Source organism: Kwoniella bestiolae, chromosome 1, assembly GCF_000512585.2.
Source record: "Kwoniella bestiolae CBS 10118 chromosome 1, complete sequence".
NCBI lineage: Eukaryota > Fungi > Basidiomycota > Tremellomycetes > Tremellales > Cryptococcaceae > Kwoniella > Kwoniella bestiolae.
The window spans coordinates 5,378,193-5,395,791 of NC_089241.1; the positions used below are offsets into that span (position 1 = coordinate 5,378,193).

The 17,599-nt window shown below is 47.4% G+C and overlaps 8 protein-coding genes across 8 annotated transcripts; 3 read left to right on the forward strand and 5 right to left on the reverse strand.

Moving 5' to 3' along the window:
• Positions 1–54: 54 nt before the first annotated feature.
• I302_102024 (uncharacterized protein) lies at positions 55–4,231 on the forward strand (the record flags this gene model as incomplete). The annotated part of the gene is made up of 12 exons (XM_019187404.2): positions 55–73; positions 133–308; positions 366–1,224; positions 1,279–1,395; positions 1,453–1,715; positions 1,767–1,934; positions 1,987–2,184; positions 2,235–2,408; positions 2,465–2,626; positions 2,680–3,242; positions 3,321–3,651; positions 3,728–4,231. The coding sequence occupies 12 exons, from the start codon at positions 55–57 to the stop codon at positions 4,229–4,231; spliced, it is 3,534 nt and encodes a 1,177-aa protein (XP_019050282.2).
• Positions 4,232–5,063: 832 nt separating this feature from the next.
• I302_102025 (uncharacterized protein) lies at positions 5,064–6,639 on the forward strand (the record flags this gene model as incomplete). Its single annotated transcript, XM_019187405.1, has 3 exons — positions 5,064–6,092; positions 6,175–6,538; positions 6,602–6,639. The coding sequence occupies 3 exons, from the start codon at positions 5,064–5,066 to the stop codon at positions 6,637–6,639; spliced, it is 1,431 nt and encodes a 476-aa protein (XP_019050283.1).
• A 259-nt stretch (positions 6,640–6,898) lies between these two features.
• On the reverse strand, positions 6,899–9,112 carry I302_102026 (uncharacterized protein; the record flags this gene model as incomplete). Its single annotated transcript, XM_019187406.1, has 4 exons — positions 6,899–7,493; positions 7,562–7,909; positions 7,985–8,823; positions 8,903–9,112. 4 exons carry the CDS (start codon positions 9,110–9,112, stop codon positions 6,899–6,901), a joined length of 1,992 nt encoding a protein of 663 aa, XP_019050284.1.
• A 462-nt stretch (positions 9,113–9,574) lies between these two features.
• On the reverse strand, positions 9,575–10,316 carry I302_102027 (uncharacterized protein; the record flags this gene model as incomplete). Its single annotated transcript, XM_019187407.1, has 3 exons — positions 9,575–9,655; positions 9,729–10,190; positions 10,242–10,316. 3 exons carry the CDS (start codon positions 10,314–10,316, stop codon positions 9,575–9,577), a joined length of 618 nt encoding a protein of 205 aa, XP_019050285.1.
• Positions 10,317–10,728: 412 nt separating this feature from the next.
• On the reverse strand, positions 10,729–13,259 carry I302_102028 (uncharacterized protein; the record flags this gene model as incomplete). The annotated part of the gene is made up of 8 exons (XM_065869405.1): positions 10,729–10,754; positions 10,832–11,451; positions 11,504–11,933; positions 11,987–12,520; positions 12,614–12,935; positions 12,997–13,055; positions 13,120–13,173; positions 13,247–13,259. 8 exons carry the CDS (start codon positions 13,257–13,259, stop codon positions 10,729–10,731), a joined length of 2,058 nt encoding a protein of 685 aa, XP_065725477.1.
• A 360-nt stretch (positions 13,260–13,619) lies between these two features.
• I302_102029 (thioredoxin) lies at positions 13,620–14,322 on the forward strand (the record flags this gene model as incomplete). The annotated part of the gene is made up of 5 exons (XM_019187409.1): positions 13,620–13,751; positions 13,808–13,872; positions 13,950–14,070; positions 14,160–14,217; positions 14,273–14,322. 5 exons carry the CDS (start codon positions 13,620–13,622, stop codon positions 14,320–14,322), a joined length of 426 nt encoding a protein of 141 aa, XP_019050287.1.
• Positions 14,323–14,467: 145 nt separating this feature from the next.
• I302_102030 (uncharacterized protein) lies at positions 14,468–15,738 on the reverse strand (the record flags this gene model as incomplete). The annotated part of the gene is made up of 6 exons (XM_019187410.1): positions 14,468–15,078; positions 15,134–15,176; positions 15,256–15,267; positions 15,344–15,397; positions 15,479–15,499; positions 15,589–15,738. 6 exons carry the CDS (start codon positions 15,736–15,738, stop codon positions 14,468–14,470), a joined length of 891 nt encoding a protein of 296 aa, XP_019050288.1.
• A 604-nt stretch (positions 15,739–16,342) lies between these two features.
• I302_102031 (uncharacterized protein) lies at positions 16,343–17,546 on the reverse strand (the record flags this gene model as incomplete). The annotated part of the gene is made up of 3 exons (XM_019187411.1): positions 16,343–16,628; positions 16,840–17,108; positions 17,250–17,546. The coding sequence occupies 3 exons, from the start codon at positions 17,544–17,546 to the stop codon at positions 16,343–16,345; spliced, it is 852 nt and encodes a 283-aa protein (XP_019050289.1).
• Between the last annotated feature and the right edge of the window lie 53 nt (positions 17,547–17,599).

Sequence of the window (17,599 nt, forward strand, 5' to 3'; positions counted from 1 at the left end):
AGGGGCAACTCCGCTCACATCCACCTTGGCCCCCTCGACTGTTCTTCGAGTACAATGTCCAGTCTAGATGACTGTAAGTACGCACCATAATGTAGAGATGCTGTCTGCTAATCTGTATGGGTCGAAACAAAGTCGTAGAACACTCTTCCGGACCTTCAATACCACCTCGATACTCGTCCGCTGGTGTTTATCGTGGAGCAGCACCGGTCCCAACAATCGGTGGGGGAGGTATCGAGAATGTTGGGTTTGAAGGGTTCGAGGTGGACGAGGGTGAAGAGGAAGATGAGGATACAGGAATGGTCAGAGCTGTGAGTGAGCCTCTCACCGTGATTCGTGGGAAGAGGTTGCTGATATGTGAGATGCAGCTTGAAACAGGATTTATACCATCCTCACAAACCCCTTCATCCCTCCCTCCGCTATTCTCATTATCGCTCGTCCAATACTCTCCGCCATCGTCCCTCATCCACCTCCGAGCAGCCAACAACCTCCTATTCCTCGCCGCCGCACCTCTATCAATCATCATAATCGACTTGGAAAACCCAGAAGAATTAGTTACTATAGATTTACCCAAACCTGCTCCCGAGAAGGGCAGTCCAGCTCTCACAGTGACTCCAACAATCAACAAACTCTATGCAGATCCTACCGCTAGACATCTGCTGATAACGACCAATACGGGTGATACGTTCTATCTACCCATCAGTCCTGGAAACGCTGCCGTCCAATCTAGACGTCCCAGACCTCTGAAATTGAGGCAAAGTATAACAGCCGTAGGATGGTCACCCATCTCAGGGAACGCCTCAACGGAGAGTAATGGTCAAGACGGTGGTGGACAAGCTCATGGAAAAGGGGATATAGTTACTCCTCCCTCTACGGATGTCTTACTGGGAACGACAACGGGACAAATCTTATCTCTACCCCTTCCTCCTCAGGACGATATCTTCAAATCCGTCTCAATAGGAATGAGTAAACCCACTGAGAAGGATCTGCAGACTGTCTACTCTCTACCTGATCAACAGCCCGTTACGGGTATAGGATACGGATTCTGGTCTACTGGATCAAGTGGTGCTTCACGGAAGAAGGGGGCGGAGAGAAAAGCTTGGGTGGTGATAACGACGAACGAGAGGATGTACGAGATTCAGGGGATGGTCAGTTCCACTACTGCTGGTGGGAAGGGTGGTGGTTGGGCGGAAGAAGTTTTCAAACCGTTGAGAGATGGTACACCTAGTAAGCTGGCTTAACAAGGATATATGGAAGTGCGCAACTGACAAACTCATACAGAATTCCAAGAATTACCGGGAGATCCTCCGAGCTCGTCCTTGAGATTCTACATTCCGTCTGTTGAGGGTCAATCAGCTTCGTCGCTTCCTGCTGCTTCCGCTCTGGTCTGGCTCACAGGTAAGCTAATCCAGACTCCATATCGTTCGGGATGTCGATGGCTCACATCGATGATAGCTCCTGGTTTATACACCTCGATCATCGCGACCTCACTGTCCAATGATATCCTGACAAAGCCCTCTCTTATACCGTATCCATCATTCGATAACCCTTCTACACCAGCATTCAACCGGAATGCACCTGAAATTTCAGCATCACTACCGCCGACACCTATCGCCGTTTCGATCACACAGTGGCATTGGCTTTTGTTGTACCCTAATAGGATAGTCGGTATATCGAGAGAAACCGAGAAGGTTGTATGGGACGAACAATTGCCTCTAGTAGGTGATCTTGTTGGCTGGGAGCATTTCATCAACTAATATGTGATTTAGGCTGCCGATGAAAAAGCCGTAGACCTCTCTGCGGATCCTGTATCTCGGACATTCTGGATATACACCGACAGATCCATCTTAGAAGTATTAGTGCGCAACGAGGATCGAGATGTGTGGCGAGCGAAGTTGGAGAAAGGGGAATACTCGGACGCTCTGACTTTTGCCAGAGTAAGTTGATCCTCATGGTGGCACGAGGTAACAGCTTATGATGTTTTGTCAGACATTACCCCAGAAAGATATCGTTCTTTCTAGACAAGGGGATTCACTGTTCGACCAAGGAAGATATATCCAAGCTGCTCAGTGTTACGCTAAATCAAGTCGAAGTTTTGAATTTGTCACTTTAAGGTTCATTGATGCGGACGAGAGGGATGCTTTGAGGATGTACCTTGCCGATAGGTTAGATCTGCTCAACAAGAAAGTGAGTGAACCGTCCCTGCAAGCCGAGCGTATTAGCTGACGAGGAAGCAGGAACGGACACAACGGATGATGCTTGCTACTTGGCTCGTTGAGATCTATCTTAGCAAGTGCAATACTCTAGAAGACATTGTAGCAGCTGAATCGGCTATATCAGACGTGGAAAGTCTGACCATGGAAAGAAAGTTGATGGAGGAGGACTTGAAGAACTTCATCACTACTTATCAGGTCAATTGCTCAGCTAGCTCGAAATGCTAGAGACGAAAGCTGACAATTATTGATAGAACGACTTGGAGCCGAAAGTGGTGTATGAGCTCATACTATCTCACGGTCGGACCGATCTTTATTTGTTTTATGCGAATCTGAACAAAGATCATGGAAAGGTTGTTGAGCACTGGGTGACTGAAGAGAAATGGCTTAAAGCCATAGATGTGTTGAACAGGCAGGTGAATAAAGGCTCCCACGCATACCAGAAGCCTTCTTGCTGATAATTGCGCAGGATTCCGTCGACTTGTACTATCGCTTTGCGTCCATATTGATGCGGAATGCTCCCAAGGAAACTGTCGACTCATGGCTGCGACAATCATCACTCTCTCCGCGTCGACTCATCCCAGCCCTCTTACAGCAGCAGCAGCGGAAAGAGCCAATTGCATCAAACCATGCCATACGGTATCTCTCGCATGTTATACATAATCAAGGGTCAACGGATACTACAATCTACAACCTTCTCCTCACCTTCTACGCATCTGATCCTGATCCAGACGACACGCCGTTGCTTCGATTTCTTTCCTCTTGTCCTGATGATCCCGAAACGGAAAGACCATATTACGACTTAGATTATGCCTTGAGAACGTGTAAACAGCATAGTAGGATACAACCTTGTGTTCACATATACTCGAAATTGGGTTTATATGAGAGTAGTGTGGACTTGGCTCTGGAGAAAGGAGATTTGGAATTGGCAAAGATCAATGCGGATAGACCGGACGATGATGATGCGTTGAGGAAGAAGTTGTGGTTGAAGATTGCCAAGTATGTTGTACAGGAGCAGAAAGATATCAAAAGGTGAGTTCTGCTCCCCTGCTTCTCATTGAAGAAATCACCACATAATGATATGAGCTGAGAAGTATGTCGTGGTCGCAGTGCAATGAAATTCCTCGAATCAACAGATCTAATCAAGATCGAAGATATCTTACCATTCTTCCCTGACTTTGTGGTCATTGACGATTTCAAGGTTGAAATCTGCAACGCCCTTGAGGAATACTCTGCGAGAATCGATGAGCTCAAAGCTGAGATGGACGAAGCTACCGCCTCTGCTGAATCTATCCGACGCGATATCGATGGGTTGGCGAATAGGTTCGTGACGGTAGAACCTGGTGATAAATGCTGGAAGTGCGGTGTTAGCTTGACGATCAGGCAGTTTTACGTGTTTCCTTGTCAACATGTCTTCCATGCTGATTGTTTGATATCAATGGTGAGTAGTCGCCTCTTGACCCACTTCATTTCGTTTGCATATTCAGGTTTAGAGCTGATGTGGCTGATTTCGCTAGGCGATGGAATTCCTTCCTGCACCATCATTACGCCGAATCCTCCGACTCCAAGACGAGCTAGTCTCACGATCATCTGATCCGTCAAATCGTGCACTACTATCATCCAACTTTAGCCCATCCCAATCCGGCACAGGTACACCAAGGCATACCAAGGGGCAAAGTCAAGTGATTACCTCCGAATCTACCGCTACGGACCTATTGTTAGGATTGGGAGGAAGGAACAAGCTCATAGCTGCCGGTGACAGATTACGAGAACTCATCATTCCCGATGCACTAGCTCAGGCGGTCAGCGTGGTGGGAGCTGGCGTGGGAGTCGGATCGGGAAGTGGTGGATTGGGGAAGAAGAAGAAATTGGATAGGATCGATGAAGGTCGGGCGGAAGAGTTGAGGAAGGAATTGGACGAGCTGGTAGCGGCTGTGTGTCCCCTTTGCGAGGGGTCGATTGTAGGGTTGGATAGGGGATTTATCGGACAGGGGGAAGATACGAGGGATTGGGAGGTTTAGATTATTTGAGAGGGTGTGGTGTGTGGTGGACATGCATGATGTTGGATAGTCCATATGTGAGTGGAGGCTCGTGGCGCGAGGTGAGACAGCTGGCTGGACCTCAACGACATCATATCAGTCTGATTGTCAATTTTGGTGGTGAAGAGATTGTTCAACGATCGTGGCGTTGATCTTACTGAATCAAATGTGATTGTACTGAAAAACGAAACCCGATTGACTGACACCCGTATTCCCTGATGTTTCAGTCTTGTTTCACCTCCCCGAACTCTTCACAAGACTGAATGGGTGTACCTGTCTGATCGACTAGGTTTGTATTGATGGAAGATCAGGTACTGACAGGTACAATACATACTAGAGTCTCATCGACCCGAATCCGTGAACATGATCTAGATCCTACATGAATTGACTGGCCTCCGTATCAACGCCTGATGCATTGTTAATTGAGATGGTCAAACATCGTGAGAACCTGTCAGTCAATCCTCTATGACATATCAAGATCCGTGATTCATCATACGATGCGCCCAAACTGAGGTATATATACCACCATGTCTTCCTAACATATCCCACCTTTTCTTCATCCTTCAACACTCACTCTCTCAACTCATACAATCTCTCTAACCCTTCCAACGCCGGTCGTTGAACTGACATCACACTCTTTTGACAAGTATACCTAGTCACACAATTAGCCAGTCTAATTCTCATACCAAATTATTGTAAAGTTTAGCTAGTCTACTTTCACATCTTCATCGATCTTCCACGACACAACACAAGTTTAGCTAGTCTACTTCTGTTCATTCAATCTCCATCCCAACTTTACTTCCAACACTTCAAGATGTACGCCACCCGAACCATCGCTCTCTTCGCCATTCTCCCCTACCTCGCCTCCGCCGCGCCAATCTTTGGTCTCCCCAACCTCGGCGATGTCCTCGGACTCGGCAAAGGAAACTCCATCGACGCATCCACCGTCGCAGTGGCCGTACCGAAAATCACAAGTATCGTCGGATCGGCCACCTCCGTCGTTGGAGCTGTAGTAGCCCAAGAGACCAAGTTCGTCGGATCGGCCGTAGGTGTAGCTACCAAATTGGGTGGAGCCATTGTTGGTGATGTCCAATCTGCGGCCAATGCTCAGGTCACGGGAATGGCCTCGGTCGTAGGCAGTGTCTCTGGAGGAGTTAAGGTGGATGATGGGTCGATCTCGAGTGGGGCTATGGGTGATTTGACGGGTACGGTCTCGGGCATCGCGTCTGGGACGGTCAAGGATCTGGTCGGTGATGTCGTTGGGGACGTTAAGGATGCCGCGGGGTCGAATGTCGTTGGTGGGGTCGTTAGTGGGGTTGTACCCAGTGTGGTGGGAAGTACCATTGGTGGTGTGGTTGGCAAGGGTCAAGATGTTGTGGGTGGAGTAGTCAACAAGGGACAAGATGTTGTGAGTGGGGTGATTGGACAAGGTCAGAACGTAGTTGGTGGAGTAGTAGGGACTATTCCCCAGATCATTGGAGGAGTCATATCCCAAGGTCAAAACACCGTAGGCAACGTAGTTGGTGGAGTAGTCGAGCAGGGACAAAACGTCGTTGGAGGAATTGTCGGTCAAGGCCAAAACATCGTTGGAAACGTTGTGAAGCAAGGTCAAAATTCTGTTGGAAACGTTCTCAGCGGAGTGACAGGTACTATCCCCAACATCCTTGGTGGAGTCATCTCTCAGGGTCAAAACACAGCTGGTGGTCTGCTCGGGGGACTTACCAACACAGTTGGTAAAGTCGTTTCGACCGGTCAATCTACCACTGGAGGTCTTCTCGGCTCAGTCATACCAGCTGCGCAGAACAGTCCTGTCGCTATTGTCCAAACTCTGAACAGCTTCATTGTAAGTCCCCTCGCATCTCATCCCATGTCACTACGTCTTGACAACTGCAGCTCAGCTGATCATCTATTTGAATGGTATATAGTCAAGCCTCAAACCCGTCTCGGCAGTAGATACCATCCAGAACCTCCAGAAATTCTACTCATACTACACCACCGTCCTCGCCAACCAAGCCTCCATAATCAAAAACACAGCTTCAGCAGAATTCACCCCATTCGTCAACTACTCCGCTCAGCTCATTCGAAACCTCGATAACTACGTCAAATCCTTACCTTCAGATATCACCTCGGCATCTGGATTCATCACTGTTGCTGCTCAGATCGACGCTGCCACCGCCCAGATGATTAGCGGTATCAAGACTACTGCTTTTGGTGCGACCCAGCTTTCCACTGCGCTTTACGCCGATGGCATGTTCACTGCTTCTGCTTTGAGCAGTTTCTTCCCCAAGAGTGAGTCCGTCTACAATATATAAGATGGGTGATCAAGGCTGATAGATTCATTGTTTGATATAGCTCTTGCCGTCCTCCCTCCTGCTCCTATCTCCATCTAAGCTAATCTGGATCTAGCTCACACGGGCTTACGGGTATCAAGGTAGGCCGAAGTGAACGTTTATTCATTCAGTAGTTAGCGGTTGGTCGTAGTGGATATCATTTTGATCGTTTTTGGACATTTTAGTAGTTTTTATTTGTTTCGCGGTGGGACAGGGGATATACAAGATTGACTCTTTGATTAGATGTTCAACCTAATATGATCCGTCCTTGATGCAATGCATTGCGTTAATTCCCAGGTTTTGATTCCGTATACAACTATTACTGTCCATTCACCTCCCTCCCAGCCTCCTCAGCAGCTCGCACAGCACTTTCAAACCAATTTTTCAATACATCCTGATCCTCCTGACCTACACTTATCCTCACCAAACCTCTTTCCACACCATGACTGGCCGCCCAATCCAATTCCAGGTAATGCGCCAGAATCGTATATGGCGAGGCCAGTGTGAAACTCGTTCCGAGCGATGGTCCCTTGGCACATCCAATGGTGTTATAGAAAGCTTTTGAAGCTTGTTCGGACGTGAAAGTGATAGAGAACAATCCACCGAATCCACCTTTGCCTGTTGGAGGTAATCTCTGAGCTTGAGCGTAGTTCTCTGGAGTTTGGAATCTTGGATAATAGACCTGTTTGATGACCTTTCCCTCTGTTGGAGTTGAGGTGTCTGCGAGAGATCGCTTGTGAAGGAAGTCCGTAACGTCATAGGCATTATCGTTGACTCGCTTGATACGTCCTCTATAATCTCGGGAATTCCTTTCCATGTAGACTGCATCTTCGGGGTAATAATTATCTTCGTATATCTCTGACTGAGCTGCTTTGAGCTCCTCGAACAGTGGACTGTTAGGATTGAGGATAAGACTATTCTCAGAACTTGTTTGTCAGCTGAAGTACGTGATAATACACGTTTCACACCGATTCCAGCTCACCTTCCGCCCATTACATTAGCATCTCCACTGAAGATCTTCGTCAGACTACTAACGACGATATCGGCAAATTCGACAACTTCAACATTGATAAAGTTCCCGATGGTCTCGTCCACAACGATTACGAAACCGTACTTGTCTGCTAATTGTCTGATCTTAACCAAATCGGGACTTCGAAGCAGAGGGTTAGAAGGGAATTCGCAGAATAAAGAGAGGATGGGAGGTTCGTCAGGTTGTCGATCGGCAAGTAATTTCTCGAGAGCTGGTATATCCTCTGTACCTCCTGCTCCTAGGAAAGTACATCCTGGTCCCCATTTTTGCAAGATCTTCAGTGTATCTGTGTAAGGGAATCTGCAAGTGGGGTTATCGTCAAACTTAGCAGGAGCCGCACGACGGTATGAGCAGAACGACAGAAGTATAGCTCACCCGTAACAAACGCTCTTCCCCTCCTTCTCACCTTTTCTACGTTTGGATGCTCTAGCAATATCAAACGCATGCCAGATTGCACTCATACCACAAGGGTACAGATACACATCATCCTCTTTCACAGCTTTCTTTCCTGATCCTGATCCTGCTCCTCTGACTACATCATCCACAGTTCCGTATCCCTCATCACTGGGCAATAGTCCACCCGCAATCCTTCTTTTCAAGGCCTGCTTGGCTAGGGGAGCATTGAACAACGGCAAATTCCTACCATATCGTTCTTCAAGGTATGTTGTCAAGTCTGAAGTCAAAAATTCTTCTTTGACAGGTTCCACCGGTGCGTCGTCCTCATGACTAGGGTTATCTAATCTTGGAGTAGAAGGCGTAGAGGGAGTAATAGGAGTGGGAGGGACGGAGTTGGTCCTTCTGGAATAATGTTTGTTCCTAGTCTGAGGGGCTTTGGAGGGAGGTCTCTCCAGATTTGGTGGAGTGGGTGGACGAACAGTCGAACCTGCCGGTAATTCTCCTAAGAATGCCAGCGCCCTTTCTGCCATTCTTGAGCATATTCCATCTCCTGAGTGTTGCCAGAACGCTTTCCCGAATGACCAATTGGACTTGTCAAATAACAGGATCTGAAGTTCTATACAATCTACTCCTCCCAGAGACTTTGTGTCGATTATGGAGACCGATGAGGGGCAAATGACGAATTCAACGATACGAGATGGTACAGGTGGAGATTGGTGAGCGAGGAAGTCACGTCCTTCGGCTGAGACTTTTGGTGAGGGGAGGAGGATACATAGTTCGTCGGGTCGTCCGAATTTGGCGAGACATAGAGCAGCAAGCTATCATCGTACGATAAGAGGATGCTACAAGCTTCAGCTTCTTCGACTTTGGGCAATGTCAGGTCAGAGCGGGATTTACCTTCTGTATACTCCTATGAATGAAGAACCTCGGATAACCTGTCTCCATCCTCCCCACTACCCTCTGATCGCCCTCTTCGTACCCTATGTTATCCTCCCAAGTGGGCAAAGAGACGGAGATAGCGTGAGCGGTGAGGGCTGGGACCGATGCGCCTAGAGGTATAGGTGAGGGCATGGTGATTGGCGGAGCAGCCACGACAGTGGAGGGCATCTTGCTCGATGAAATTTAGTTGACTTTGTGATGTAATGTGTAAATCAAACAGAAGAAGTGGAAGATGGAAAAAGACGAGCGTTGATCTTTTCGGTCCGATGTACATCAGCATACAGATAGACCTAGACGCGGAAAATCCGATTTGTTTTTGTTTTTCGACTCGATTAGGAAATTACAACAAAATCGTAATAGTCATTACAGAAAATCTAATTAATTTCTAATGACGTGCTTCAAATACTCTACAGTAGCTTTCGATGCATAAACAGATAACTTGGGGGTGGTGGTACAAACAACATGCTATAAGACGTTTTCCTACTTCATTCATCTAGCTATTCATATCATTTACATCGATCTAAAATTCTCAATACAGTCTTTTCGAATAGTTAATCTTTCCTGTTCTTGGACTCTTGTCGTCAGGGTGGCCGAATGTTGTCGGAGAGCTAAGTCTCCATTTACAACTGCTCATAAACCATAAACAGGCTCATCATTCTCATCGCTCAATTCACTAGCACCTCCCCACTGTCTCCCCTGATCTTGAACCTCCTATCATCCGTTTCACCCATCGTCAGCTAACTACCAAAATCTCACTGACCAAGTCTAAGTCGGTATGACTTACCTGGATCTGAAAGTCATTACCTCTCCTAACCACCTTCCTACCAAGATGATCAACCGCCATATCTTCAGACTCCCGCTTATCCATCCTTTTCTTCATGTTCTTGATACCTCCTACTTTGCTCAGGGTATCCGATACACCTTTCAACTTATCATCATTGGTTTTCGATTTCCCATTTCCACTATCATTGACATTCAACTTATTCTCGACGGTATCGATCAGACCGTCATTCCCAGATTGATATTTAGTTTTTGATTTTGAGGCATCATGTAAAGGTAGGTCGATCGCTCTTTTGGATGGTTTGTGGGATTTTAAGGCGCCTGAGATGTATTCTTCGGGTTTGCCCGTTGATGGAGGAGGAGTGAGGATCGATCCGATCTGATTGAGCGGTAGGCCCGGTGCCGGTGAAGGCGCTTTCGAATTGGCATTGCCTAATGGTGAGATGGTATTTTGCGAAGGGATGATCTTATTCAAGTCACGTCAGCGGATATCCTAGCAGCTGTATGAACCACTCACATCGTTCAATCCTGCTGGTGCGGCTAGACTGAATGTGGCCGAAAGGAAGATGGCGGCAAAGTAGGTAGCTTTCATTGTAAGTCGACTAGGTATGACTAAAGTGGTGTAAATAATTTATGTTGTTTTAAAAAAGGTTTCATCTCTTGAAAGTTTTCGTCCTCTTATATATCTCAGACAACTCAGTTGATCTGAAGTACCCTCATATGACCTATGCATACGATGATCATGAGTCCGAGCATCCAAGGGCTAATAAACATAGCTGGACTGGCTAATCTCTGGGAGGGCTTTGATGGTCGGTATTGCAATCACGACCAAGTAATCAACATCAGTAATGCTGACCGTCATCGTATTCGTCGAAGTAAGGTCAGCCAATATCAACATCGTGGTGGGCTTGACAAGTATGCCACGCTTCACTGACCGTGCAACCAATACAATACATGCTGACATCATCAGCGCAAAGGTCCGATGAACATCAACGCCAAGGCGACTACAATTCTTCATCCGAGTCATCGGCTATGGAAGGGACACTCCGTCAGCTAATTGTCGATGTGATGGTTTGTACCATCAACACAGTAGATGTCGTCACTCACCACCCATATTAGCCAAGAAACTAGCGAAATCCTTCTCCTTCCTCCCCTCCTCATCCATCTCCTCATCCATTCCCATCTCCACTTCCATCGCTCTATCCTCCCTTCTCTGTTGCACCTCTCTCTCCTTCTTCGCCTTCCTCTTCTCCTTCTTACTCTTCTTACTCAGCACGCTTCTCTCCCCAACTCCATTCCCAGGCACTTCATCGCCAGAGGGTAATTCCTCCAATTCCGCAGTGGGTTCCTCAACGTCCATACCCATGAAACCCAACATGAGTTCACCCTCCGTCCTCTCAACTGCTGCACGTCGTTTCTTGGCTTTCTTCAGTGTTGCTTTCGCTTTGGACCTGTCTAACATCCCTGAGGGGAGGACAGCCAATTCCTCAGCTGTGAATAGTCTGCTTTGAGCAGCTGGTTGACGAGATGATAGTGGTTGAGAGGGGAATGAAGAGGCTGAGGCTGATGATGATGCTATTGGAGCTGAGGCGATGGGTGGGCGGAAGGTAGATGATTCACCGTCGGAATCGTCATCGTCCGAGTCAGCATAGATAGGCTGAGGGGGTTTGAACGTCGGTATAGCAGGTTGAGAAACAGACGCTTGGATGGTTTCCGAAATATCGACACTAGATTCAACTGTCAGCTGTAATTCAAAATAACGGTGAGCGGATAGCTCACTCTTCAGCCATAGCCTCGGCATCTGCAGCCTCTTCACCCTCCCAGGCAGCCTCATCACCGACGTTATCGAATAATCCATCCAGTGTGAACGCCTCACTAAGCGTATTGAGAATCTTGGCATCTCCAACTTTATCTCCATTCATCTCTACATCGTCTTCTCCTGGTACCACTGCGTTGGCAGGTTTCTGAGGTTGCGAGGGCGCAGAAGAAGGATGAATAGCTGGAGGAATGGTGAAATACGATATTTTGCCTGAATTCCAATCTCTCAATATCTGGACTGCTGATCCCTCGAGATCGGGTATACCACCTTTTCCCAATCTACCTCTTGTCAATGCCATCTTGATTAGGAAATCTCTTACACCGTCGTAGGCAGGAATGTTATAGAGCTTTTGCAATTGTGCTGGATCGACTTTCGTCAAAATCACCTCAACTGTTCTATCGTCAGCTGCAGACCTCGATACTTCGACCATGGAAGGAACTTACCTGGTGATATTGGATCTTCCACCAGTTCCGCTTTGATACAATTCCTCAACATGATTTCAGCCTGTTTCTTCTTGCCTTCTTCGCCTTCTGTAGCTCTTCCGATATCCTCCAGCACTACACCAGGACAATCTAAAATCTTGACTCCTTTGTCCAGTACCACCTCCTGCACTACCCTAGTCTTACCAGGCATGGAAGCTACCGCACATGCTCTTGATCTCTTGAGCGAATTGATCAAAGATGATTTCCCGACATTTGGGTATCCCACTACACCAACTGTCAGAGATGAGTGGGGAGTAGACAAAGCGTACTGTTTGAGCAGATGCAGTAAGGCAGGTGCACCGAGCGATGATGATGTTGTAGGCAAGGCAGGGAGGTTAACTTGCTGACCTGGTACAGCAGCTGGCTGAGATAGGGGCACAGCTACTTGAGATAAATGTTGACGTTGATTCTGGGTGGAAGATTTGAAAGGCATAGTAGGGAATGAATGTCGAAGGTGTTTCAACCATGCTTCGAGGTTTGCTCGTGGTACCAGATCTAACAATTCAACATCATGATCAGCCCTGACAAGCAATATCTAGCTTGATGAAGTTGGCCATCAGTCACGATGTAAGGAAACGCATCACCCACCAATCTTATTAACAACAGCCAAAAGCTTCTTCCCCTGTACATCCCTCTTCCTCACCTCCTCTTCCACCCACCTACTCCTCGTCCCATCCGGATCTCTAGCATCCAGCACCTGTATAATCACATCACTCCTTTCAATCACCTTTCTCAGCTCCCTCATGAATGCTTTGGATGATGAATCTCGAGTAGTCAGAGAAGCATCGATAGGTTCGTAGAATGATATTCCTCCCAAACCTGCTCCTGTCGATTCGGGACCATATTGATCTGCTGCTGAGAGGGTTGCTAGTGATTGTGGGGTAGGGTGGGATGCTGTACTGACACCGATCTGAGCAATTGCAAAGTGATATCTCAGCACTGAAGTCGTCTTTGAGAAGATGCGCACCGACCTTTGCTTTTTGCTTATTCGCCAATGAATGGAGTTTAGGTACTTCCAATCCTCTTTTCTCTAAAATCAAAGCTCTCTGTCAATTGATGCTCCAGGTCAATCTGACGTGCATATAGTGACTCACTCTGAGCTGTGGGTACATTGTACACTTTCCCCTTATGCCCCTTCGTTTGCTTATCTACAAAAGAGCAACAAATTTACGAAATCAGCAAGCGGCAAAGAGGGATTGAGGTAATTTGAGAAGTGCTCACTAGCTTTAGGCATATTTGTTATCACTTTTATCCTCTAGCGTGTCATTCACTTCTGAGCTGTAGTTTTCAGTGGTCTCATAAGATTTGGATTGTATCACAACGCTCATCATCATGTTCAACAGTCCTCCAATACCTCCCAACCTTTCACCTAAGTCTTTGATGTTTTTGAAAAAGTCAAAAGTGGAGGTGAAGATTATGGCGGAGATCGCCGCAACCACAGCTTTCGATTGACATCACCGCATAGAAGCAAGTTACATCCAAGATTTCTAAGCACATCTATCTGTCTCTTCCATCTCTTAGTTCAACTTTTCTTGTCATATTATTACCGTACCGTCAAACACACGCCCAGGATATTGTTCTCGTGACCAACACCATGTTGACCTCTGCTCTCCGACCTGCCAGGCCCTTAGCCAAAGCTGGATCTTCCATCCGCCCTGTCATCGCTTCACGATCCTTCCATGCGTCTAGGATAGCAAGGGATCATTTCCTAGATGCGAACGAGGAGGTAAGCTGAAGAAGCAGAAAGACGATCAAGCAGCTTATATGACTGCTGTTGATTAGGCGTTCAACAAGCGAGCACTGGACGAAGCGAACACCAAGCCCGTTTTAGTTGATTTCTACGCAGAGTAAGTCTGCCCATTTGACGGAAATATCGGACCATAACCAGATGTGCGTTCGGCTGATCGTGATCGGTGCTTTGTAGATGGTGTCAGCCTTGTCGGGTGCTCACACCCCTGCTGAAGAGTCATACGGGGCCTGAGACAGAGTACGATCTCATGACTGTCAATGTAGATGACTATCCGGAGCTAGCAGCCAAGTTCAAGGTGAGTTGGCCGAGCAGTCTCGACTCCTGCAATGTACAAAAAGAATCCCCTATAGGTGAGAGTACTGCTGATTAAGCTGTATAATATAGGTTTCAGCCTTGCCTACGGTTGTAGCATTCAAGAATGGAGCAGTTAAGAATAAGTTCGGTAAGCTTCAACTATCATCATTTGTACATAGGGCGAGAGCTGATTTTTTTCGTAGTCGGTTTCAGAGGAGACGCAGATATCAAAAAGTTCCTCGGTATGCTGTAAACTGGGCTGAATCCGCATACACATCATGCATATATCATCGCATCGCTGTCACACATGAGCAGCCGCCATATCTTGGCTCGACTCTCACCTACTGACTTATACCTATCATTCACCACTCTGCCTCTTCCACCACCCTCTCCTGCTCTTACTCCTCCGCTTCCTTTTTCTTCTGCCTCTCTTCCTCAGCCCTTATAAAATCTCCATTGACTCTCTTTGTCCAACTCCCACCCGCCCCAAGCTTATCCACCCCACTCATCAATTTACCCCAATACCTTGCCCTCCTCTGCTGTTTTTTCTCCTCCGCCTCCCTCCTATCGCCTGCATTCTCGGTGGGCAGACACGCACCAACCACTCGATGTATCCTCTGATCCTCGTGTCCGTACCAATGCCATTTGGCCCTCTCCCCCGGATCTTCAGGCAGCTCGAACCTCCCACAAGACCTTCCAAGATACGTGGGATCAAACCATCCTCTCCTGAGATCACCATGCTGCTTCTCCAACTCCATCCTCGTCGATCTGGGTACGGTCTTGAGGCAGAGGGCAGAACAGCTGTGGTTCGCTTTCTTCTTGTCGTCGGACGATACACAGGGCTTGCACAGCATTCTAGTGCATATGCCTTCGCGGTGTTTCCATAGGAACTGCTCGCATTTGTACGTGCACCGTACGCAGCAGCACGCGCAGCGGAAGAAATCGTGGATGAAGTGGTAGCAGCAGTAGATCGTTATGGTGATGTACAGGAAGATGATGAGGCATACGACTGGGGGTATCAGGGTGAGCATAGGGGTGCTTGCCAGCGAAGGGGAGGGACTTACCGAAAATTATCAGGTATTGATACTTGTCCCACGCATTTTGGATCTGTTGATGAGATAAATTCCCTCAGTAAAAGAGAATGTATCTCTGATGGGAATCGGGAGTGACTCAAGCTCAAACTTACTTTCGTTATGAGCTAAACGACCGTTATAATGATCAGCTTCTCTGTGTTCCATTCTCACCGATCATGTCACCAGAACATTCGCACTCACATCTTGCATCTTGGTGAACATACCCAACATCCCTTTCGCGTCCTCGTATTTACCCTGTCCGTCACCACGTCAGTGTGATCATCAATCCCACTCCAGTTACCATGGGAATGACCACTCGAGAAAGTTTATACATACTTTGACATCATTCACGGCGTTCTGCCCCACATCCAATCACATCAGCCCACCTCTCATCTTCTCTCCAAAGAATACTCAAACATAGTAAACGCGGAGATTCAAACACGCACCGTAGCAGTAGCCACAGCCCCAGCAGCAGTTTTGGCTGCCCCCGCTCCACCAGAGGTAGCAGTCTCCACTACTCCTTTCGCACCGCCCACGGCAGTCTCAGCTGCGCCGGCGACCGCTCCGCCTACGTCTCCTAAATCCAGTGGCGCCATCTGTACTCAATCTCGGGTGGTAGGTCTCTCGCTGTTCTCTCAGAAAAGGTATTTATGCTTGCTTGCGATAATCAATGATTTTTATAGGCTTTTGCGATATTTTTATCTTGTATGGTGAGTTTTGATGATGGGATCGATCACTCTTTGTCGTTGTGTTAAAATTCTGTACGGTAAGTTTTGGTGTTGGCCTCCTGTTTTGTTATTATAATTATATATGTGTGTATATTGTATCCTACTTTTTTGGCTATTTTTTGGGAGGGATACAGAGGTATGAAGTACAGATGACAAGCGACTTCATCAACCTCACTTATCCATCTCGCCTGTGCTCGGTGGGTCCAGGTACTACAAAACATCTTCGGCAGGCAGTTTGTCACGATGTCTTGTACTGGTGTATAAAGGATGCCATCCCACCCCTAAAGGAACAGGCATCATCCCAAGCCTTTCGTATGGACGATAAAAAGGATGTATAATTAAAATGCATGTTTGATGTTTTCATCATGGATGTACAACAAACGATAAAACCGTGTCAAAATACTCTAACTATACCTCTCATGCGCATTGACCATACGCATCCCTCCACCGGTCAAAGACAGACCCCTCGTAATCACCATTCCACCCTCTCACCTCTCCAATCCCAACACCTCCCCTCCCATCTCTTTTTCTCCCCATCCCCCCGCCTTACCTGACCCATCACACCCGTCATCTTCTCAATAGCCTGGGGGATATCGAACCTCCCGTTTTCAGGATCAGGCTTCGCATCGCCTATGACAGGTTTCGTAAATGGTGTGATTACTGTTCCGGGGTGGTATCCTACTGCTATGGCTGAGGAGTTTTTGTTGAGGAGTTCGTGGTCTAGTGTGCGGATTAGTTGGTTGGTTGCTGATTTTGAGCTGCGAGGGGGGATGTATGTCAGTGACAGTTAATTTCTGTATTAGTTTCAGCATATATCGGAGGAGACGTAGACTCTTAATGAGAGGTATTAGTCGTAAACACAGCAAGCACCTTGTTGATTCGCTCCACTCCCATCGGCAACAAGCAATGACCTTCTTACTGAGCTCCCCACGAGAGTCATGCAGGTGACAGAGAACAATACCAACTCACGCTCTATAAGAATACCAACCCCCACGATGATTATCCCCTATACTCCCAACTCTAGCGCTCATAGACCAACAAAGACTGTTTCCTCTCCCTATCAATCCCTGAGCAGGATCTTCATCTCTCCACTCAAAAGATAACTTATCGAATTGCTTGCGGGTGGGTATGAGCGGAACGAAGTGCTTATATGTCAACAGGTGGCCTAGAGTATTTATTTGGAATTGCTCGAGTGCGAGTGAGGGGTCGATAGATGATAGGGATTTTTCGGGGTGTAGCTTCAAAGTATCACGATTGAGTCAATGCAAGTTCAAGCGTGAGGCTGGAGATCATCATACGAAGAGATCTTACACTCATTCCCCCTCTTCACGGAAGGGTAGAAATCTAGATCTGAAGACTAAATACCCAAATATACTCACAATCCCAGCCATGCACGCTATCAACCTCACCCTCCCCCCACCTTCCCGTCCTTTAACCAGCTCAGCAGCTCTGGTCAAACCCTCTTCCCGCCTTATATCTACATCTCCAACCACACTTAACCTCTCCTTTCCTTTCCCCTTGATATCCCCTTCGAGCAATTTGGCTGATAACTCGTCCACATCGGATTTCGGTCGATGGGTGAGAGCGTACACTGATAGGTTCGTGTACCTCAAGATATGTCGGGTGAGGGCTGAACCCAGTGCGCCGGAAGATCCTTGGATGATAGCTATTGACATTGTTCTTGGAGAATGCTAGATTGCTTTGTCTGTTATCGCTTTCGATACCCAAT